Consider the following 23,528-nt stretch of genomic DNA (forward strand, 5'->3'; position numbering starts at 1 on the left):
AGAAGTCTTAGCACTGCTTGTCCAACCTGAGAATCAGACTTTGAGTGTGCGTCTAAGCAGCAGTATTGAGTGAATCTATAAACAGAACCACAAGTTGCTGCTTTGCAAATAGAATCCAGAGGAAAATTTGCAATAAATGCTATGGTAGCCCCCGTGCCCAGAGTAAAGTGAGCTCTAGGCGTAAAGGGTAAGTCTCTCTTGGCCAGAGTAATACATTTAACAAACCAATTGGAAATAGCGGATTTAGAAACAAGGTCCCCTTCTCTACCAGTTGCCAATGGGACAAAGAATCGTTTTGTTTTCCTCAAAGGTTTCATCATTTCAACATCTAGTGTATGGAGGATTCTGTAAACTGAGTTAGTGGGGTTCTGAAAGAAAGTAGGAAGTTCGATAGATTGGTTCAAATGGAACTTCGAGATTAATTTAGGTGCAAAACAAGGGTGTGTGCGTAAAACCATCTTATCTCAGAATAGTCACAAATGGGTCCTGAACTAAGAGAGCCTGCAGTTCGCCATCTCTCCTTATAGAGGTAATGGCCACCAAGAAGTCAGTCTTATAGGTTAGGGCCTTAGGACTAGCCTTATGCATTGGTTCAAATGGAGGTACCATCAATCTTGTGAACAACATTCAAGTCCCATTCGGCAGTTGGGTTAGAAATAGGAGGGTGAAGTCTCTTCACCCCTTGCATGAAGGCCTCAATCGCAAATCTCCCACCATGAAACCTGGCTCTGAGATGTGGCATATGCAGAGAGGGCGGCAAGGTCGACCTTTAGGGAAGTAAAAAAGTTCTGAGTTTAAAAAGTGTGTTGGATAAAGGACCATATCTTTAGGTGAACAGTCAATGGCGTTGACGTTTTTAGTATTGCATCAGATGACAAAACGTTCACATTTATTGCAGTAACAATGTCTGTGCTAAGTTTCCGTGATTCTTTGAGTATGTCCATACATCTTTGAGGGAGTTAGAGATGCCCAAGCTGTTGAGTTGAGTTTTTGGGGCACAGATGCAGCATTATCCCTAGGTCTTGTGAAAGCATGTTGTACGGGCAGGGCAGTTTCTTGGGAGGGGAGACTGCCATTTTCATGAGATGGGAGAACAATGGCTGTCGAGCCCACATTGGTGCCGCCAGGATCATCGTGACTTGTTCCTGGTGCATCTTGTGCACTATCCCGTTGAGAAGGGGAATCAGGGAAAATCTCCCAGACCATGTTTATCCAGAGACCGTTCCCTTTGGACCGCCTCTGAGGGAACCTGGAGGTGTAATCTAGGCAGTGGGCGTTCTCCAGGGGCACAAGCAAGTTGATGTCTGGAAAACCCCATTCTGCGAAGAGGTTGAGTAGAATGTGCTCTTGTAAGTGTCACTCGTGCTTTACTGCTAGGCGCAAGTCTCTGCTGAGCTTGTCTGCCAGAAGATTGTGTTCCCCTGGAACATGTTGTGATAGTAGGGACATGTGTTTGAGTGTCCACTTCCAAATGTTCTGGGACAGTTTGGATAGCCTTGGAGAGTGAGTGTCCCCCTGTTTGTTCAGGTAGCACATGGCCGTAGTGCTGTCTGTAAGGACCAGAACTGTCGTCCTCTGTAGGTGTGCTTGCAAGGCTTTTAGGGCTTTGAACACTGCAAGTAGTTCCAACAGGTTGATGCGCTTGGATGCTACTGATGGGGAACACACGCTGTGCACTGTCTCTTGAAGGAGGTGAGCTCCCCACCCCGACAGATGTGTCCGTGGTGAGAGTGGACTCTACTGCGGGGGTGGTAGAGGGTTTCTCCATCACAAGATTTTCCTTAGACCACCACTACAGAGACTGATCGAGGGCTGACGAGACAACCACTAGATTGTCCCACTGGCCGCTGGCCTGTCACCATTGTCTTGAGAGCTACTCCTGCATGGGGCGCATGGACAGTCGGGTGTGTGGAACTAGGAAGACGCAGGCTGCCAACATTCCCAGCCGCCACATGGCTTTGTGTAGCGTTACCTTGCGACTGGCTATATAATGAGGGATCTGGAACAACATATTTTGAACTCTCTCGCTGGAGGGGAAGACGAGACCGTCTTCAGTCTCAATTAGGGCCCCCAGAAATTGTTTGACTTGGATGGGGACCATATTTGATTTCTTCTCGTTGATAGAGAACCCTAGATTGAAACGGTGATCTACTGTCCTCTGTGTATTCCCCAGACATGTTGCGTATGAGTCTCTGGTTAAGAACCAGTCGAGGTAAGGGTACACAGGGATGGACTGCCTGCGCAGGTGAGCCGTCGCTACCGCTAGTATCTTTGTAAACACCCTTGGGGCTGAGGCAGTGCCAAAGGGGAGAACCTTGAACTGATAGTGTGTGTCCTCTATCTTGAACCTGAGGTACTTTCTGTGCGCTGTCAACATTGAAATATGAAAGTATGCGTCTTTCATGTGCAATGTGTAATTGTAATCGCAATTGATAATTTATAACGCTCTTGATACACAGAGGTTTCTAAGCGGGGACCGAACCTGTGTTGCTCCGTGTCGTCTTGCTTCCAAGGCTTCAAAGGTGAGCGTGTTTCCCCCCTGAGCTATCCTCCCGATGTGGCCATGTAATCCCACTGTTCAAACAGTGGGATTACTTCCTGAAGAGTTGTCATCCTTAACTTTGGAGGTTTGACATATTTGTTTGCAGAACGTAGATCTAAAACAGGGTGCATGTTAGATCATTTTTGGGTACAAGGAAGTATATTGAATAAATATCTTTGTTTACATGGAGATGAGAGACGACTTGGAAGGCTCCCTTTTCTGGAAGGAGCTGGACCACTTCCAACAGGATTCGCAGATGCTCTAATGACAGTCCTCTTCTGGGTGGATGGTGGCTGGAGGAATTCGATGGAGTACCTGTGGGCGACGGTCTTGAGAACCCACTGATCTGAAGTGATCCACTCCCATGCGTGGGTAAAAAATGTTAGACGTCCCCTGACTCAGGAAACACGGCCGAGTCATTTAGCGGTGGAGGCTGCTGGTCGAAATCCCTGTTGTTTTGGGGACCGGGACACTCTGGAGGCCCTCCTGAACAAAACCCCATTGAACGTGACTGTAGCTCGCTAAAGGGTGGTGTTGTTTGCAATCCAGGTACAGAAGGCGGCAGTGGTGGTTACATGTTTGCCGAGAGTGTACTTTTTTTTGTAATCCTTGTCTGTAGGAGTATCCAATGAGGATAGCGGTACCCCTGCCCTTTTCCGTGTTGTTGTGACGACTAGGAAATCCAGGACGGCATTGCCCCTGGTGAACATCGGGCCCGATGGCACCGGGCGGAACATCTTTTCCACTCGAGGGTTGGCCGCACAAGTGAGCGAGGGCATCAACAAAGAGGGGGCCAGGCGTTTCTTCACTGAGTTTAACATGGGGGATAGCCTGGCTGATCGGGATCTTTTCTTTTAGAAAGTTCTACACAAAGCCCGAGTCAGGGACAGCTTCTTGGGTTGTTTTTAAAATGCTCAGCTGCCTTCTTAAGAGGTTGTTAAAAAGCATTTGATCGTAGATGGGCGACGAGTACTTGGGTTGAGTGACAGGAGGAGCGTCCAAATCAATGTTCACAGGATCATGGTCAGATGTAGAATGCCACGTGCCCTGATCTGCAAGATCCCAGTCTGGGTCATGGGAGGCAGGGTCCTGAGCAGCATGGCTAAGCTCAGAGACATAGTAGATGTCTTGGTCGGGGTCATCTGGGTCATCCAGAAACACATCCACATGGGGATCCTGAGGACAGTGTTCCTCTGAGGATGCAAACTGTGCACCTGGTGAAAGTCTCTGTGACTTCTGAGGTACAGGACAGGAATCAGCAGGCCTATGGCATTTGAGAATATCAAACTGGCCAGAGAAATTAATAAACTTGGCCATTTTGTCCATACAGGCCTCAAATGCATCCGTGGTCCATCCAGAGGAGCCTGCATCATCATCAGGAAAAGGAAAGGGCTGAGCACTTGGAGCTGGTTCCTGCTGCAGGGCCCTGGAAAGAGGAGCAGAGGCCGAAATATGTGCACAGACTTTAGATAGCTTCTCGCGAACCGTCTGGTGCATTTGACAAATGTGCCCATTTCGGCACATATTTTGACGCTACCGCATCAAGAGCCGGTGATTTAGAAGGCGTGCCTGCTGAAACAGAAGACTTGCGTAGGCCGCAATGGTGGGTGCACATAGGGCATAGAACCACAAGTTTCAGAGGGTCCCGCCAAGGTTTTCAACAGGCACGTGGTTGTTGACGGCCTTCTCAGCGGATCCATCGAGGAAAGCGAAGGGTTGTGTGCCTATGAGCAGGTGGTGCATGCCCGCCCTTGTCACTGGGGTGCTATTTCCCCATCGCACTGCCGGTGGCATGCTGGTCAGGGTCTGAACGGATACATGGGACTGCAAGGGTTCCAGAGTTAGGTCAATTGCCTCCAAAATCGGAGCCGCGGCTGCTGACAGACTCCCCCGTCCGAGGCAATGGCACCATGGGGGAGTGACTGCATGGCATAGGCCACCTACCTCTTTGTGCGCCTGTCTTTTAGGCCAAAAATATTTGCAGGCTTTGCAACGCCGCAAGTCGTGATCATGAGGGAGGCACTGATTGCATTGGCGATGGGTATCTTTCCAAGGAAATTTGCCATTGTAAAACGGGCAGAATTTAAAGGGGGTCATCTCCATAGCAGAGGGAACCAGCAGCCAGACCAAAGAGAAGAGGAGAGGTAAAGAACAGGCATTCTTGAGAGAAAGCCAGTAATAACAGTGCCCCACTCTCCCTACTGTGAGGCCGGGCTGTAGGGTCTAGGCAGCGTAGAAATCAGCCGCCAAGCAGACAGTGGGAGGATCATCTGCGAATCAGGATCAAGCGTTGAGTAGCCATTAAAGCAGCCATCAAGAAGGTAAGCGCAAACCGTTTAAGAAATGGATCAGTAAAAAAATCCTGCAAGCTCCACATTTGTGCGACCAACTAGATAGGTGGAAAATCTTCAAGCCATCAAAAAGCAAATAACTATTTTAAAAAATTACTGCTCCTCATTCGGATAGCAATTTTGTATTCACTTGCTAACAAACGCTCTGCAAGTGAGATGTGCAAACGACCTTCAACACATTCCCTGTAGCCACCATGCCCTAGTCTCTAGCAAAACATTGTGTATGGGATGCACAGTTTCCGTCTAGTGCTACGCCCTTGCTGGAGAGAGTGGAGTGGTGAAGTTACTTTCTCTTCTGGCATATCAGCAACTGAAAACAAAAATAAATATCAAGCACAGTTCACTCAATGAGACAATGGGTCGCGCATCAGGAGAAAAGGGAGAGGCATGCGCTGTCAATTGTACAACTGTAGTTACAGGTACTGTAGACAAAGCTATATTTAATAACATGGGGTTTTGTTGGTGCTGCTTCTTAACTGTATGGAGTTTAAGTAAAGCAGTTTTTAGTTTTTTTTTTAAATAGCAAGGTGTTTTTGTGGAGATGCTTCTTGGTTATTTTGTTGACATTCTTTCTCTCTTTTCTCACCAGACAGTGAGGTTGTATTCAAGCCTATAAATTAAATTACAAAGTGATTTCAAAAGATGGCATTTCTTAGGGAGGGGGGGCTATCTTTGTCAGTGGTTAATGCACTTTGTGCCTTAATTAAAATAAAAAGACCTACTTTGACCTTGTAAAGTATTTTTTTACATTCTCAACAAAAGCCTCTTTAACCGTATGTAGAAAAATAAATATTTCACCTACTTTACCTGCCAAAAATATGTTGACAATTGGTCAGAGGAGATCCACTTTAAAATTTCTCAGTGGTATTTTAATGCAGTGAAACTTGTCCAACTCAGTTCTAGCCCCTTGTTGCATTTTTCAACCCTAAACTTCTGAGGCCCACTACGCGAGAATGGGCCTGGACGGTTCTTGGAGCACAAATGCGCAGTCACTTGCTCATGCGATCACTCAGATATATGCCTCTAACATAATGCCTTCCTTGACTGTTTTTTCATCACTTTTTGAAGGCATAAACAGTGGTTGAAAATGTTCCTATCCCAAAAAAGTGTTTCAGAAAAGAATAGAACACAAATCTACAGTCTCCTCAATACCATCTGAAAGTTGCATCAGCGGTTAGCTACTTAAGTATTATTTAGGATGTGAAAATTAAGGATACACATCTGCTGAACACATGACTGCACAAAAGCATTCCCAATCATGGTTATAATACAAAACTGTAGTTTGATAATCTCCACTGGACATTAAAGAGCACTGCAACACAAAGATATACCAAACTCTGCAATCAAGCGATACCTCAAGCAAAGGAGGAAAGTCTTCACTATTAAACGCATCCATAAGTCCGGAACCACTCTGGTAGGAAGGATTCCCTACAAGTTCCACTTGTATATGCACTGGATCAATGATAGACAGAGCTGTATCATGTTCATTCCCTAGCCGACAGGAAAATACCTAAAGATGAAAATGAAAATTAATTATTCTTCAATGTGGTGGCAAAATGAGCACTCAATTCCGTTGGATTGATGAAAACATTTTTAGTAAAGAAATAGACACAACCAACACAACACCAGACTTCGGTGCAAGTGAACCCCCACTCCCTCCTGTGGTACGCTCTCTTATGCCATCATTAGTGCATGAGTTACAAACGGCAGTGGGGTGGGTCCCAACCTGGCAAAGTCACACCGTGCAACAACATTATTGCTGACAGAGAACAAAAACCTCATTATATGGCCTTGATGCCAGCCGCACTCTGCCATGCTTGTTTGTGTTATCAGTAAGGACAGCATAGAGGAATACATTTCTCCAAGGTGAATATACTCCCTAAAACTTTGCATCGGCTCTGAGGCAGGCGAGAGTCCTTGTAATACGATGACTTCTGCCGGCTAATGCTGCCTTTCAGCAAGAAAGCGAGAGCATAGAACAAGCTTAGCTATGCCAAAAGTGACATACATCAGAAGCGTGAACAGTGAAGGCGAGCATTTTTTCGGTTTAGGCCAAGCGCTTTTCTAACTGTGACATGCGTAGTACAGTCTCCCTCTCGCCTCGTCCAAGCTAGAAACAGTGGTCTAAACATGGCGAGTGGCAAACAGAATATAATGGTGCACAGTGACATTATGACAGAGGGGTACATAAATAAGTATGCCTTGTTACTTATTCTACTCCACAGTATGTAGCGTAACAAAGAATAAGGAAAGAATGGATGAAAAGCTACAAGTAAGTGGGCCAGGGAGTCGAATGTCATTATATTAGGCGGCAAGACTATGGCAGATGAAAAGTTGAAAATAGAAGATTAAATGATTCTGCAGGAGAGAAAGGATCAGAAAATCAAAAGATGCAGCATGAAAGTGTAATTTGAGAGTACAGGCCATTGGTGTCCCAACCCCTGACCTATTTCTCAAAACACTTAATTTCGAGATCAGTTAGATGACATATCCCATAGAGGAACACAATTTAGAGTGAGTACACAGCCAGGAGAGAAAAAGGCACACCTGTTTTTACCTTGTAAAATGATTTCTTGTGGACCAGAACACAAAGAGAAAAGTACCAACGTCAGAAATGTTATCAATTAGTTAGGTGAAAGAACAGATTACGGATAACGTTGGTCTTGATGGATACCATGTATGCTCTGCGGATTCCTCATCTCTTGAAATGTCTAGCATGCAAGTTGGGACCTTGGAAAATTCAAATAACGCCTGTACAACGACATGTGTCACTATCGCTAACTATGGCACAGCAAGGTCATACCTGAAAGTCTCTGTAGGAAGTGATGGTACTGTAGGTATAAGTGGTGCTGCCAGCGCTGAGCCCAACAGTTCCTTGGACAGAGCCCTACCAGCGCTAGAATGGGAACCTTCAGATGTGATAGGAGTAGGGCGAGCGACAAAGAAATCAGAGGAGACATTGCAGCCATCAGAACCAATGTTAAGGGTAAGGTACTTATTCTTCTAAAGAATACTATCAACTCTGCAAATTCTACCAGTAACTGCCAATCAATAGGGAAAGGGGAGCCTAGAAAGTAACATGACAAAAGATCTCAAAGTAGGATGCATTGTACTATAGATGTATGCATGTATGTATATATGGGATGTATAAGCACAAATCTAGCATGGTAGCAAGGGAGCACTGTTTAACAAGCCATCTGTGCTCAAGGGAAAAAAAAGACCACCCATTAGAGTAAAGGAATAATCAAATAGCGAGTTGCAGATGAAAAGGTCTACATAGATAGAAGCAATATTTCATGTACAAGAGAACCAACATATAAACATTATAAGGGTAAGCTAAGTGCAAAGCCAAACTAAGCTTAACTAGAAATGCTGGAAAGAGGTATTAGCTGAACATCTTGTCTCCCTATTTTAAATCAAGAACATGTAAATTACAATTGACATGCCACGTATTAAGAGGGTTTCAGCTCTCAAAATGGAATAAGTCATTGGGGTTCAAGGTTTTCCTGAGGGATTTCATCCAACAATGTAGCAGTACATGGGTCATAGTAAGCTTGTGCAATCCAAAGAGTCGGGATTGACGATACAAATAGTGAAGTGTAATAACCATGCTGCAGTACCAAATAAGTCAAAGTTAAGGCGTCATGTTTTGCTGGTGGTAAATTACTCCACACTTTATCTGCAGGAGATGCCGTTTGGTCTACTGCCTTCTATTCCACTTTGGAGAAGACCTCTGACTTTGAAAGGATCATTCACACAGCTGGTAATAAGATGGTTGGTTATATTATGTCTTATCCGGATGGAAAGGCTATCATGAAGATGGTTTAAGTCTTCCATATTTCAACATTGTTTGATGCACACTGTACTCCAAGAATCCCGTGGTAATTGATCAGTCAAGTTGCAGAATCTCACTATTGATTTAAACTGAAAGAAATGGCTTTATGTTCCTTAACTTTGAAAGGGTGGTTAAAGGAAGGACGCACCTCCTCTTCGTCATCTGAAACATATGGCTTGTTAACAATCTCTGTTTCTCTGAAAGACACAGGGGACCCCACACTTTGGATGGGAGTATTACTTTAGATTTGGATAACGGAAAGACATCCAAAGGAAACGATTCAAGAAGTATGGTATCAAGGATTTTATTGAACCTGATATTAATTTAATATATCAACCAAATCGTGATTAAATCTGCACTTGTGAAAACAATTTACATAGCAGTAAACAACTTTTATTAAAAAGAACACATCTATATAATAAAATTCATCTTATTCACTCATCCAAGCATACAACCTCATCCATCCATTAGACAAACCACTCATACTAAACACCAATCAATATACAATGTAAAATCTATAAGGAATTCATCACAGTTAATTCATCTGAAATATTTATAGAAAAGAGTATGAAATCAGAGCCACAACAGGTAACATCAGTGGCATAAGTGATTGAGATGGGTCCCAGAATTTTTTGACCACGACCTCATCTTAGTCCAAACTCAACCGGTTTCGACGTATATACTTTAGTGTAGTGACGTCTTCATCAGGAGTACAAAAGTATATTCTTCATTCATATAGTAAAAGGCTGTACGTCTTTGCCTTTAATTAAACACTGGGTCCACTTGTATACACTAGATAACAACGTCCCAGTCGAAGTTCCTGCAGTTATTTTAAGTGCGTGAACACCAAAGTTCTTCTCAGGAATGTCCAAACACTCGTTGAGCCCGCCGCCATAGATGTGAAGATGAATCCCCGGATCCAGGGAGGGCTGCGCCTGATATTATATGGGCCTTAAGCGAAGGAACTCTCCGGTTCTCGCGGCAGCTAGTCACCCGTATAGCAGCTGGGTCCAATTGAAATTTTTTATGGCGGCGGGCTCAACGAGTGTTTGGACATTCCTGAGAAGAACTTTGGTGTTCACGCACTTAAAATAACTGCAGGAACTTCGACTGGGACGTTGTTATCTAGTGTATACAAGTGGACCCAGTGTTTAATTAAAGGCAAAGACGTACAGCCTTTTACTATATGAATGAAGAATATACTTTTGTACTCCTGATGAAGACGTCACTACACTAAAGTATATACGTCGAAACCGGTTGAGTTTGGACTAAGATGAGGTCGTGGTCAAAAAATTCTGGGACCCATCTCAATCACTTATGCCACTGATGTTACCTGTTGTGGCTCTGATTTCATACTTTTTTCTATAAATATTTCAGATGAATTAACTGTGATGAATTCCTTATAGATTTTACATTGTATATTGATTGGTGTTTAGTATGAGTGGTTTGTCTAATGGATGGATGAGGTTGTATGCTTGGATGAGTGAATAAGATGAATTTTATTATATAGATGTGTTCTTTTTAATAAAAGTTGTTTACTGCTATGTAAATTGTTTTCACAAGTGCAGGTTGTTAACAATCTCATCATCTACTTTGCTTTGTGCAATCTGTTTACATTTGTCCATGAGCTCCTGCATTGTTGTCCCTCCAGATCTTTGTGAAATGTTGTCTTTTATTGTATTTGTAGCAAGCTTTAGATTCTGTGGTAAAGGTATACCAGTCTTAACACACATTGCAGCTGCATTAGCTTTGGCTATTTGGAGACTTTGTGCCTTTTCTATTTCAGTTAGACGCTTCTGTGGAGATCTACTCGGTCCTACAATTTCTTCCATGGACCTTGATCGATTTCCACGTTCAGGTGACCTACTAAAGCTCTTCTTTTGGACAGGTGATCTTGATCTCTTTACAGGTGAGCGTGATCGTTTCGCAGGTGACCTTGATCGCCTGACCAGTAACCTGGATCGCCTCCTCCTGCCTGGTGAGCCACATCCCGTGGAACTTAACCTTCTACGTCGAGCAGGGGTTCTGCTTCTAAGACGAGATTTTAGTGATGTGCTGTGACCATCTCTTGAGTTTGATCTTTTCCTTCTTCTGTCATTTATTCCGGACTGGTTAACCGGAGACCATTTAGATCGGTCCCTAGATGGAGATCGCCGTCTTCTAGACCTTGAAGGGGACCTGGTTTTTCTCTTGTGTCTTGAATGGGAACGACTACGAGAACGTTGATTAGACTTGGACCTTGACCTAGTTTTCCTTCGGTTTCTTGAATGGGAGCGCCGTTGAGAGCTTTGTGCAGACTTGGACCTGTATTTCCTTTTGCGCATTGGAGATTTAGATCTGGACCAATGGGATCTAGAGTAAAGTGTTGTATTGCGCCTGGGCGATCGAGACCGGGAGTGCCTACTTCGAGACTTCGGTGGCGACTGTGCATCTTTTCTTTTTTCAGTCGATCTAGATCTGGACTTTTGAACTGGATCTTTTTTTCTTTGAATCAATGTTTTTTACTCTTAGAAACAGTTTTTGGAAGGAGAATGCCTGGTTTAGTGGTAACCAGATGATTGTTTTTGCTTTTCAGATTTTGACAAAGACCTTGATCTGCTCCTTTTCATTTTTTTATCATCACTTTCCATCAGCCTTTTTCGGTTTCCTTTTTACTCTTTTCTTTTTTTATTGTTTTCAGTAGAGGCTTTCCCATTGAGCAAATCTTCGCATTTTGGTGCACCATCAGCAGATGGCTCAGATTTTTCATTTTTAACTGCAATTAGATTAGCTCCTATATGTCCAACTACAATATGCTCATAGTCTTGATTATTTGCATCTAGGGGTTGCTCAGCAGCCACTGGCACCAGGGGCTGCCCAGAGGCTGCAGCCATCGCAGGCTGCTGAGAGGCCAAAGCCACTGCAGGCTGCTCAGAGGCCGCAACCACCGCAGGAGGCTCAGAGGCCACAGCCGGCTGCTCAGATGCCACAGCCAACGCAGGTTGCTCAGAGGCCACAGCCAACGCAGGCTGCTCAGAGGCCACGTTTCATTTCAGATTTATCAGAATCCACATCTTTAGCAATAGGTTGATCAAGCTTTTAACTAAAGTGGCAATAGAGTCAAACTTTACAGCTGCTGTTAGATTAGAGTTTGCATTTTGAACCCGGAGGTTTACTAAATTCTGTACTTTTAACTGCTACTAAATCAGAGTGGCCCTCATTAGGACCCTGGCGGAAAGGGGTTTACGCCAGCGTAAAGCATGGCGTACCTTTCCGCCTGACTACGAGTTCCCGTAGCGCCATGGTGATTTCTACGCCTGCTTTTTGCAGGCGGAAAAATCCATGGCGCTACGGGACTTGTTGTTAATTACGCCACCGTAATTTACGGTGGCGTAATTAACGCCTTCCCCACTCCCATTATACCCTATGGGGCAAAAATGGGAATGGGGAAGGGTAAATGGGGATTGGGGACTTACCGCCCCGCCAAGGTCGGAATGGGGCGGTAAGTCCGCCAACCCCCATGGCGGAGTTGGCAGCTTTGCGCCATGGACCATGGTGCAAATTGCACCATGGTCCTCCGCCAGGGTCCTAATGAGGGCCAGTGTCTTTGCTTCTGAACAGTTAAATCAGCGTCTGTATGTTTCCAATTTTTCAGTTTATGGTAATTCAGATACAGAACTTTTTAATACCGCTAGATCAGAGTAACTATTTGGATCACCTGTGAGATTAGATTCATTTTTAAATAATTGTTCTGAGTCAGCACTGTTAACTACAGATTTCTCAGAGAATGTGTGCTCACTTACAGTTTGATCAAAGTCTAGATTATTTGATATTGTCCATTCAGTTGCATTATTTTGAGCGTTGGCGCTAGGTACAGTAGGTTCTGCTTCTATTTCTGGTTTCATCGCAGGAAAGGGTTCCTGTAAACTCAAATTGGTCTCATTTGGTTGTTCTACACTTAAGATGGTTTCTTTTATGCTAAGGTTATGAGGACCAAACACTAATGATAGTGCTTCATTTGGACTTTACCGATTAATAGCTATAATTGTAGATACTACAACATTTTCACTGAGAGCAACCAATTTGCTAGTCTTTAAATCAGAGGATTGTGGGTCCACAGAAATGTTGATTGCTTTATGCTGTTCCTGAATTTCTTCAAGGTGCTCGCCAGGAGATTGTACACGCAACATAGGTTCAATTTGCACATCCTTCAGACCTTCTCAAATGAAAGACTTGTGGTGTTCCTTTTTTTCTTTCTTCCTTTTTTTCCTTCTTTTAACTTTTATGTTTTTTGTGCTTTTTACTCTTCTTTCTTGGAGTTTCATTTTTCAGCTCTTCAGAAATCACTTCTGCAGGTTGTGCAATGTTCATGGGCGTACTTTGCTTCAGCTCTGAAGTATGCTGTAGATCTACAGCTACAGTTTCAGAAAGTACTCCCTCGGTTTTCTGCAGAGCCTGCTCATTCTGTACACTTGTGACACATAGAACTGCCTCATCTGTGGAGGTCTCAACCACCGGTTGGATGTCTCCACCATTCATTTGGGATTCACACGTTTCATTAATTGGCCCTTGGTTGAGGTTGCTTCCGCATTGTATGAAATAGGACAACTGCAGTCATTTGTTGGCCCTGTTCATCGTCTCTTCCTGAATCTCCTTGAATTTACTGACCACGAAGGACCTGAAAATCTTCTTCTAAGTTTGCCGCCAGACCTCAGCCTCAATCAACTACTCCTCGGCCGTACCAGGTCCATCCCCCAATACAATGCTTCGGAAAAGGCAGCAGCCAAGAGCGACACATAGGGTGCAGGGGAAGCAGAGGAGCTGTGATGGATAGGGTAAATATGGGGGGATAAAGAAGGTTAGAATAGGGTAAGTGGAACGGTCAGCAAGATGTTCTTTCAAGAGTACATTCTTCAGGTCCTTCCTGGAGTGTAGGATGGAGTGGCCAAGTCTTGTCTGCATTGGTATCTTGGTCCAAAGACAGGGTGCATAGCAGGAAGGAGTATGTTGCTTACCTGTAACTCTGTTCTCCAGAATTGGTATCTTTCATGGATACACATGCTTTGAATATTCCCTGCGAAAGGCTGGGAATCCTTGGTAATATTTTATTACAGCTTATAACAGAACCTTTAAGCTCACTTGAGAGCCCATCCATGTCCTTGTGGGTGCATTCTGCCCCAGCCAATGGGACGTCGAGTGACAAGCCCCAAACAGAAGGCCATCTTCAGATTCTAACCCCAGCGGGATGAGAGTTGGCTTAATGTAGCCTTGCTCACTTAGGGGTGGTAGGTGGGCACATGTGAATCCATGTGTCATGAGTGGGCGTGTTTGAAAACTATGGAGCTGGTGGAAGAGCTACCATTAATGTCCCACCATGCTTCTTCGAGCGCAGTCTAGTCTTATGGCTTCCTTTCCCCTATAATCCTTGTGGCGCCGCCCCCTGCCCATTGCAACTTTTAGTCTTTTGCTGTGACGCTCCCGTTCGTTCGCCTTGATAGTAGCTGCCTACCCGCTACTACTTCCGTGGTCCTTCCCTAGCCTTTCTTTTACCTTCCTCAGCCCTTGATGGTGGTTTCTACCCTTTCGTTCTACTTTTTGCCTTTTTACTTTTCTTTTTTCGGCGCTCACCACTGCCTTCGTTTACTTTCACTAGTTCCTGTTCCTTTCTGCCTTCTCGTTTCTATTCCTCTCTTGTGAGGCGCTCTGGCTCAGTAGTCCCTTCCCCCGTTCCAGCAATGGCAGGCACTTTCCCCTTCTCACCTCTCGTTTCTGGCTTTTCGCTTTCCTTTTTGCAAGCGCTCCTGCCCGCTGGCTCCGTGCCGCCTTCCAACCCAGCGTGGACAAGAGGCTCTACACTCTGCAGTTTGTTTCCTTTGCCCCGCACTTTTTTCTTTCATTTCATCTTTGTTTCCTGCTTGAAGGTTACTTTTGCCTACAATCTCACATCGCATTTTTTCTATTTGGATTTCCTGTGTTGCTCCTCCACACGCAGCTACAGTGATTTAGTGTGCTCCATTTTTGGACTCCTTCTGGGCCAACCCCGCATCCTGCTCCAGCGTCTTGGATTGGATTCTGCAGCACACCAGACTTGAGTGTCTTCACGCATCAGGGTTTTTTTCGGCAATTGGCTTTTTCCTCATTCTAGGGCTGCACTGGGGAGATGCCATTCTTGTTGTGGTTGTGCAATAATCCAACGACAGTGGCGAATCCTCGGAATAGACCCTACCTCTTCAAAAAGAAGAAGGGAACCTTTGAGGAATCCACCATAGAACTCTCAGCATCAGAAGCTGGGACCAGTGAGTCAGATACTGAACCACAGGTGAGAGCTGACACAACTGCCACCATGAAAGATACCAATGTTGGCGAACAGGAGTAACAGTAAACAACACACTACTTCTCCAGCATTAGATCTTTCATTGATTCACATGCTTTGAATAGATTGCCACAGCAGTTAACATCTTGTAATAGCAAGTGTAAAGGCAGAAGGCATACCTTATTGAAACTAGCATTTTAGGACAGCACTTCCGACCCTTGCTTCAGCCTCTTCTTGTCCATCCATGCAGTAATGCCAGACAAAGGTGTGCGGAACTGGCAGGTCGCAGCGCAGCATATGTACGACATGGGGACCCCTGCACATTGTGCCTTCCGAAGACCCCACTGGCTCTAGTGGAATGAGCGCAAACAGGTCCTTGTATCGGTCACTTAGCATGAGTGACCGCCGTGGAAATTGCAGCGGGAACCAATTTGGCAATACATTGCTTTGAAATCAGATGACCTTCGCTGGGGGGGCCGAAAAGCTACAAATAGTTGAGAGGTTTGTCAAAGGTCTTTGGTTCTGTCTATGTAGAACTTCAGGACTCTTTGTAGGTCTAGTGAATGTAGCGCTGGTTCAGCTGGTGTGGACAGATGTGCGAAGAAAACTGGTAGGGTTATTTCAGTCTGAAGATGGAAGTTGGAAAACACCTTGGGAACGAATGTAGGGTTTGTTTTTAAGATTACCTTGTTCTTTTCAAACCATACATATGGAGGTTTAACCAATAGCGTATGTATTGAAAGACGTAATTGCTACTAGAAAAGCAGTCTTCCAGGACACAAACTTTATGTCTGCAGTCGCCATAGGTTTGAACAGAGGTTTCATTCCTCTTCTGACTGGTGTACCACGTCCCTGTATCCCTCCTCAGAAAACCTTCAAAGGCAGAGACGTCCTTCATCTAGCCATGGTTGATGGCTACAAGATCATCTTTAAGCCTCGGCCTACCCGTTCTGGTGGTGGGGGTGCGTCCCTTCTTCCCTTGTACCCACCCAGCCGCCATTCTCCTTTGAGAGCCTAGTCTGCAAGCTGGTCATCTTTCCTACCTCCTCCCTGACCATTGCCACCATCTATAAGCCACCTGGCTCTATCATCCTGTTCCTCTATGAATGGGCTGATTTCTCATCCTCTCTCCTGACATCTTCCTCTAAACTCCTTCTACTGGGTGACTTCAATAGCCACCTTGACGCCCCAAGCAAGGCGTCCACTCTGTTCCGTGACCTCTGCACCTCGCTCTCCCTCTCCATTCTCCCTACCCATTCGGCTGGACACACTCTTGATGCCTTTATTCGCACAGATATTTCACTCTCGTCCACGCTCACCACTCTGCTCTCCTTGTCAGACCCCTCCCTCCTCTTCTCCTACCTGGGCCCTCTCAACCCTCTGGCCACACCTCTGCCAGCTCTGCCAACCTTGTTCACGGACATCCGCCCAATGAAACGCTTGTCCCCTGCTGCCTTTGCATCCACTCTCATCACACCCTCTCCTCCCACTGCAGACTCCACCTCCGACTCTACTCTCAGCAACCGCCATACCGAACACTCAACATTCTTGCCCAGTCATGAGGATCCGCCTGAAACATGCTACCAAGTGTAACACTTGGTACGACTCTGATCTAGCAGACTAGAAGCGCAAATGCAGAGCTGCAGAAATGAAGGGGCAGACCACAGGCTCATCTTCTCACAAACTGGTCTGTCGCCTTCTCCAAAGGCAATATCGTCTCACCATTCATTCTAAGAAGAGAGCCCACATCCAGGCCTGTGTCTCTGGAGCATCCAACAGCACAGCTGAACTCTTTAAAATCTGCAAGGAACTAGACAATCCTTCTGCAGTCTCCACCTCGTCTCTTCCCTCTCAGGCCCGCAGCACTGCACGGGCCACTCACTTCACTGCATAATTTCAGGGCATCCTGAGCACTCTTTCTTCCCCACCCCTCCTCCCATCCCGCTGCCACCCCTGGCCTCCCAATCTCCCTCAGCCTATCTCCTCCTCTCCTAACACATCGTACACACTCACTAGGGTTGTCCGCTCTATGAAGGTCTCCTCCAAACAGGTCTGCCCTGTTTTTTCCAGAACCATTAAGGACAACATTGGGTCCCTTGCCCCTGAAATGGCTAATTCTGCCATCACTCTTTTGCTACTTGGTCTTTCCCCTCTTCCCTCAAGCACTCTCGTGAGCTCCCTCCTGAAAAAGCCTTCCGCCGACCCCTCTTGTCCGGCTAACTAACGCCCCATCTTTATTACTCCCTTCGTTGGGAAACTCCTGGAGCAGCTGGTCTTCCCACAACTGGCCCGTATACAGAGCTCGTTGGTTGCCTAGACGACCATCAATTTGGATTTGGAGCATCCAGAGGCAGGGAAACTGCTTTTATGAACACCGGTGAAGAACTGCTGAGATCTCTTGACACTAACTCTCCCGCTGTCCTCATTCTACTTGATCTTTCCTCTGCATTTGATACGGTCAACCACTCCATCCTCAAAATGGCTCCATGATACCCTTGGTATCTCGGAGCAGGCACTGGACTGGCTGACCTTCCTCAATGACCGTCCCACCCAGGTCATCTTTGGCTCATTGTCCTGTCCTAACTCTCCAACTGTGGCGTTCCCCAGGGCTCTATCCTCTCACCTTGGCTCTTCAACATCTATCTTGCCCGCTTGCTCAGCTTATCTCCACTTTCTCCCCTCACTTGCAGTATTATGCAGACAACAAAACTTCCCTCTGATGCTCGAGCCACTTTCTCTACCATTCCCGACTGCCTCTCTGCTATCTATTCCTGGTGTGCCTCCAATGATCTCTGCCTTAATGCTAGCAAGACGGAGATCCTTCTTATTGGAACTCCCACTTTCCTCCCCTTCACCCTGGCTACCCTCTATGGGCTCTTCCCCTTCTCTTGCATCCAGAGCTAGAAACCTTCGACTCCTCTCTTTCCTCCCTCACATCTTGGACCTTGCCAAGAAGGCCCATTTTCAACTCAATCTTTTCTCACTTTTCCCCAGAAGCTCAATGGGCCTCATTACGAGGTAGGTGGTAAGGGATTACTGGCACCGGTAAGGACACTGGTGCCGGTAATCCCTTACCACCCTATTCCAAGGTTCCTTAGCGGGTCCCTTCCATAACGCCTGGTTTTACCAGGCGTTATGTAAGGGACCCGTTAAGGGACTTCAGAGCTAATAACGGTACCGCAAACTGCGGTACCATTATTAGCTCCATCCCCATTCCCATTGAGCCCTATCGGGGCTCGAATGGGAATGGGGACTTACCGGGTCCTCCAAGGTTGGAATGACCCGGTAAATCCCTATTTCGGGAACCCGGACCCGGAATGCGGTAAGGGGTAGCCATGGTGCGAATAGCACCATGGCTACCTCCTACCTCGTAATGAGGCCCAATGTCTCTAGAGCTCTGGTACTCTCTACGCTAGACTACTGCCCCAGCATTTTCCTTAATCTACCCTCTTTCCCTCTCCACCCCCTCCAGCTTGTCCATAATAAGGCTGCAAGACTTATCCTTGTCCTCAAGCCCAAAGACCTTATCTCTCCAGCCCTAAAATCTCTCCACTGGCTTCCAGTTGCGGCAAGGATCAAATTCATACCCCTCTGCAGCATCCATAAGGTTGTCTGGGGCCGAGGACCAATCTATCTACAACTTGCTCTCACCAAATACTTTCCTTCCAGATCTTAACGCTCCTCCGGCTTCAACTCTGTGTGTGTGTCAACCACTTCTTTAAGCAGCAAGCTGGTGGCAGATCGCTCTCCTCGGCTGGCTCCCCTCCTCATGAACATCCTCCCCTTACTCTCCATCTTGAGCCAGATCTCCTCAAATTCCGTAAGCTCCTCAAGACGGGCCTCTTCACCTCCTCCTTCCCCAGCACTTGCCTTCTTTCACCCACTGGCTTGTGTTCTCACAGGCCTGAACTTATTATTGGCAGGTGATCACTCTGTACCAAGCAATCGCCATTTGGCACCTCCCTCTGTGAAACTCCTAGCACTTACCCCCTTCCCTCTCTCTCTCCTTGCACTTACTCCCCTTCCCTTCTCTCTCTCCTTGCACTTGCACGTTCTGAATGCTCACACGGCCTAGTAGGACCGCCCCTTTCCTGACAGCCTTTAGGATGTTTCTACATTCCTGCGTGAGTGGGACACTTCTGAACTCGTTGAAGTCAGGAGCCAGGCCTTTAAGTTGAGCACCACTGGGTTGTGGTGTTGCACCTGCTGGTTGCATAGTTAGCAGGTCGTGGTCTTGACTCAGAGGGATTGGACTGTCCTGGAACATGTGAAGAATCTCTGAGAACCATGGTTGCCTTGCCCATGTTGGCGCTATGAGGATGACCATGCACTTGTATGTCGCAATCATTTGTAGGATCTTGCGTATGACTGGCGTTGGAGGGAACCCATAGGCAAATATTCCTTCCCATGACATTGCGAACGTGTCACCTAGTGATCAATGGTGCTGGTATCTGCTTGTGAACAGCAGGCATTTCTTGTTCTGCCATGTGGCAAACAAACCGATGGTCATGTTCCCCACTTCCCCCTTTTGTCTGCCAGTTGCCATTCGTGTGACTGGTCATTGGCTCTGCTAAGTTGATCTGCAGTTTCGTTTTCCTTCCCTGGAAGGTGAAAAACATTTAGTTGCATGTTGTTTTCGATGGCCCAGTGCCACAGCTGTTGGGCTTCTCTGGAGAGTGCCCTTGACCTAGTGCCTCCCTGTTTTCGCACATAATACATTGTGGCCGTGTTGTCTGTAAACACTCGTACCACTTTTGCTTTGAGCACTGGTTGGAATGAGTGATGTGCGTGTGCTAGTTAGCTCCAGTATGTTGATGTGGAGTTGTGTCTCGGTCGGGGACCAACAGCCTTTTACTGATAACTGGTTTGCGTGCGCGCCCCACCCTGTAAGTGAGGCATCCGTGATTAGAGTTTCCTGAAAAGACGGATCCCTGAATGGGACTCCTTTGGTGATGTGAGATGGCGTGTGCCACCACTGCAAGCTGTCTGTGAGTGAAGGTGTTATTGTTAGCTTGTCATTCCACATTCCAATTAGCTGGGATCAACAATCCGCTTGGAATTCTTGTAGCTGTCTCATCTCTCATTTGCAACCTGCAATGTTGTATTAGGTGAATGCAGGACGACATGGTGCCTAAGAGTTGCATGACAGTTCTGACTGTGATCCTGGCGCCCGGGTAGAATGTCATGACTAGATGGAGTGTGGACTCTGCCATCTCTACAGAGGGACGTACTGGTTGGAGTCCGATTTTTTGTTGTTGGTGCCTGTCCTTAGAGGCGGATGTTGTTTGTCATGTCTTGGAGCTTGCTTGTAGCCTTAATTTTTATCGGTACATCCGGCGATACCCCTGGTAGTACATTTGTGAATATGAGGTTCCCCTCTGGTATCCCTTTCCGTCTCTGTTTCTTGCTGTGGAAGGACCTGAGGCTCCTCAGGAGCAAAAAGTGCATCTCACTGTTAGCGTGGTAAGCGATCTCGCTGTATCTGTGTCTGTTTTTATTGCTTTAAGGGGATCATCAATTTTGGGGCCGAACAGTTGATCTCTCTCGAAAGGCATGCCTAGTACCTTTGACTGAACATCTGCCCTGAAATCTGTGCACTTTACCCATGTCTGTCTGCATAGCACTATGCCATTGTGGATTTGTTTAAGCCCTGTCCCTGCAATGTCGACTGCTATGTTGATTGCATGATAGGAGGAGTCTTCCCCTTCTCGTAGGATGTCTAGGGCCTCTTTTCTTATCTTCTGGCAAGTACTCTAATAGAGGAGCCATCCAGTTGCACATCTCGCGGTTGTATCTCGAGAGTATTGCCAGTGAATTTGCTGCTTTTACTGTCGTAACTCCAATGGCCAGAACTTTCTTGCCAAATAAGTCTCATTTCCTGCTGTCGTCAGTGGTATTATGCATTTTTGACCTTGCGCATTGGTTTACCTGAATGCCTCTGCCGATACCACTGAGTCGGGGGTCGGTTGGGATGTAAGGCATTTTGGGGACACCTCTGGTGCTTTACATTTCTTCTCTAAGAAGCCTTTTAATGCCGGTTCAGAGAAGGTTTTCTTCATGAGCAATGGTCCTTCTTCCCAAACATGGTCTAGAATGGGAGTAGACATTAGAGCCTTTCTGCGCTCGTGCATTAAATCGAACAGAAAACAATCGTTTTTCTGCTCACATGGTATTAGGACAAATTCTTCACAAGCCTTCTGGATTATATTGTGGAATGCTGTTATGTCATCCGGTGGAGACTGATTTGATGGTTCTTCAGAGTCTTGGTTTAGACCCAAGTCTGTGTCCAGTTGTCTAGCTGTGGTGATTTTAGAGGACTGGAGTTCTCCTTGTTCCTGACTGTATGAGGATTGTTGTGGTGGAGTCCCTCGTGTTCTAGTGGGGCTGCTGGTCCTGTGCATTTGTGTGTGCCTCATAGGTCTGATAGGCAGCCTTTGCAGTGAGGTCGTACGCCTGGTCGGTGTATTACCTCTTGGTTCACTGCCCTGGCCCATTGCTGTTTTGACAGACCTGTGGGGTTGCCCCATATGGTCTTGTGCACCGTTGGATGTCTGTGGGTATGGTTGGTTCACTGTTAGCCTATTATCCCGTTGTTGAAGTAGAGACTGGAAAGTAGATAAAAACCTGTATTGATAACTGGGACTGTGGGTTCAGTAAAGGTTCTGCAGGCTTTGAAGGGGCGGTCGGGCCGCCAGTGTCGGTATCCACAACTCTTGCAACCTTGGTTCCATAGTTTCTTCCCCAGGCGAATATTGGTCTTCCTAAGATGACTGGGGCGAGTACCCCTGTTCAAATTCAGAATTAATATGGTGCTCCAGTATCTGGTCTGGAAGAATTGACATGGTAGACAGGGCTGGGCTTTTGGACACTATAGGGTGATCAGTGTCTCCCTCTGGTGGTTGAAGCAAAGATTGTTCCCCACTTACTGCTATTATGGCCTGGTTGTCGACATTGATCGAGTATAGAGGCCTGGAAAGTATTTTAAGGACTATCAAGCCTTGTTGTAAAGGTGCATAGTCTCCTATTGGTTGTTGCTCCTTACTTTCTGGTATGTGTTTGCCACTGGACCTGTTTTTGTGTCTTAATTATTTCAATTTTGCTTTAGTTTTACTAATTTTTTATATTTTCTGCATACCTCTGCATGAGAGTGCTCTCATTTCCTTTTTCGGGCGCCCCCTGTTGATGGCGTGGACAGAAAATGTGTTGGCGACTTTCCATGTACCGTCAATGCTGCCGTCGACGTTATTTAGCTTTCCGTGGTAGGACTCCTCATCGGGGAAGCAGCTGACGCTGATGATAGGCCTTCGAGGGCATGGTTTAGTTCACAGGTATGTAGACGATATGGTAGTTGACGATTTTGCTTGTTTTCCAGTAGACGAGGCTGCCGACAGTTTAATTGTCTATAATGAAGCTGACGACGATGCTTTAACACCTGTCGACAATGAGTTTGTCGTGGACAATCCAGGTGCTGTCGAAAGTGGCTTTCGGGCGACGGCGGGGATCGTCACGCTCGTTGACAGAGTGCTTAACGTGCATTCCGTCATAGCTGTCATTCTCGACAGCTCTCTCGTCGGGGAGGTTGTCAATGGACGGACTTTACAGTTTTTTTTTCCTATTTCCTTTTAAAGGTAGCAGAAGAAGAACAAGAAGACATTCTCTGCTCTGACCTGGCCCTTTTATGGGTTTTTGGGCTGCCCAATTTGTCTACCACCACACTTCTAGAAGATTCAGCCTATTAAGGGGAGGGGGGTACCTGCCCTTATTCAGACAAAGGGCTAGTATCCTTTTTCTATTCTTGAGGGTTTTTGTGCTAAAAGTGGTGCAGATTTCATTATAGACAATATTTGCATTCAGAATGTTTGTCTCCCTCATATGCATTTTTAATTCCACAGGACTGGCCTGCTTTGAAAAGAGCTTTCCCTTTTTCGTCCATATGTTTATAAGTTAAAAGCACTTATCGGTTTGTTTTTCTGAAGTTGTGAAGAAATATTTCCAAGTTTTGAAGAAATATGCTGGTTTGTGGCCTTTTTTCTCCAGGAGAGAAAGCCTTGAGGACTCCTCAGCACGATGTGCGGTTAGAATAGGAAGATGGCCTTCTGGGTGGGACTTGTCACTCAACATTGTCTGGGGCAGAATGCACCCAAAAGGACATGGATGGGCTACTAATGTGAGCTTAAAAGTTCTATTATAAGCTATAATAAAATCTATAATAAAATATTACAAGGATTCCCAGTCTGTCGGCAGGGAATATTCAAAGCATGTAAATACATGAAAGATCCAGTGCTGGAGAAAAAATCAATGTCTTCTTCTTCCACTCGGTGACTAACCTAGTCAGCCGTCCGCCCACCGGGGTGCATGTGTGGGGGCCGACATCACAGCCGGTTCAGGCCTGTTTCAGAGCCGGCATCCTGCTTTGCGGGTGACTGTGACACTGTCCTCTGCCACCGTAGGCCTGGGAACAGCCTCTGTAGGCTTCCTGGGTTGAGGATCTGGAGGGCTGATTGTACA

General features: G+C 46.1%; 1 protein-coding gene across 1 annotated transcript in view; it reads right to left on the reverse strand.

Annotated features, from left to right (window-relative positions):
* VPS13D (vacuolar protein sorting 13 homolog D) overlaps positions 1 to 23,528 on the reverse strand; it is a 3,263,180-nt gene that overhangs the window by 1,704,670 nt on the left and 1,534,982 nt on the right. The window contains exon 33 of the mRNA XM_069610908.1: positions 6,248 to 6,403. Coding sequence (XP_069467009.1) covers positions 6,248 to 6,403 — 156 coding nt within the window. The remainder of the gene's footprint in view (positions 1 to 6,247; positions 6,404 to 23,528) is intronic.

This window comes from Ambystoma mexicanum, chromosome 8 (assembly GCF_040938575.1).
Source record: "Ambystoma mexicanum isolate Mex_15411 chromosome 8, UKY_AmexF1_1, whole genome shotgun sequence".
NCBI lineage: Eukaryota > Metazoa > Chordata > Amphibia > Caudata > Ambystomatidae > Ambystoma > Ambystoma mexicanum.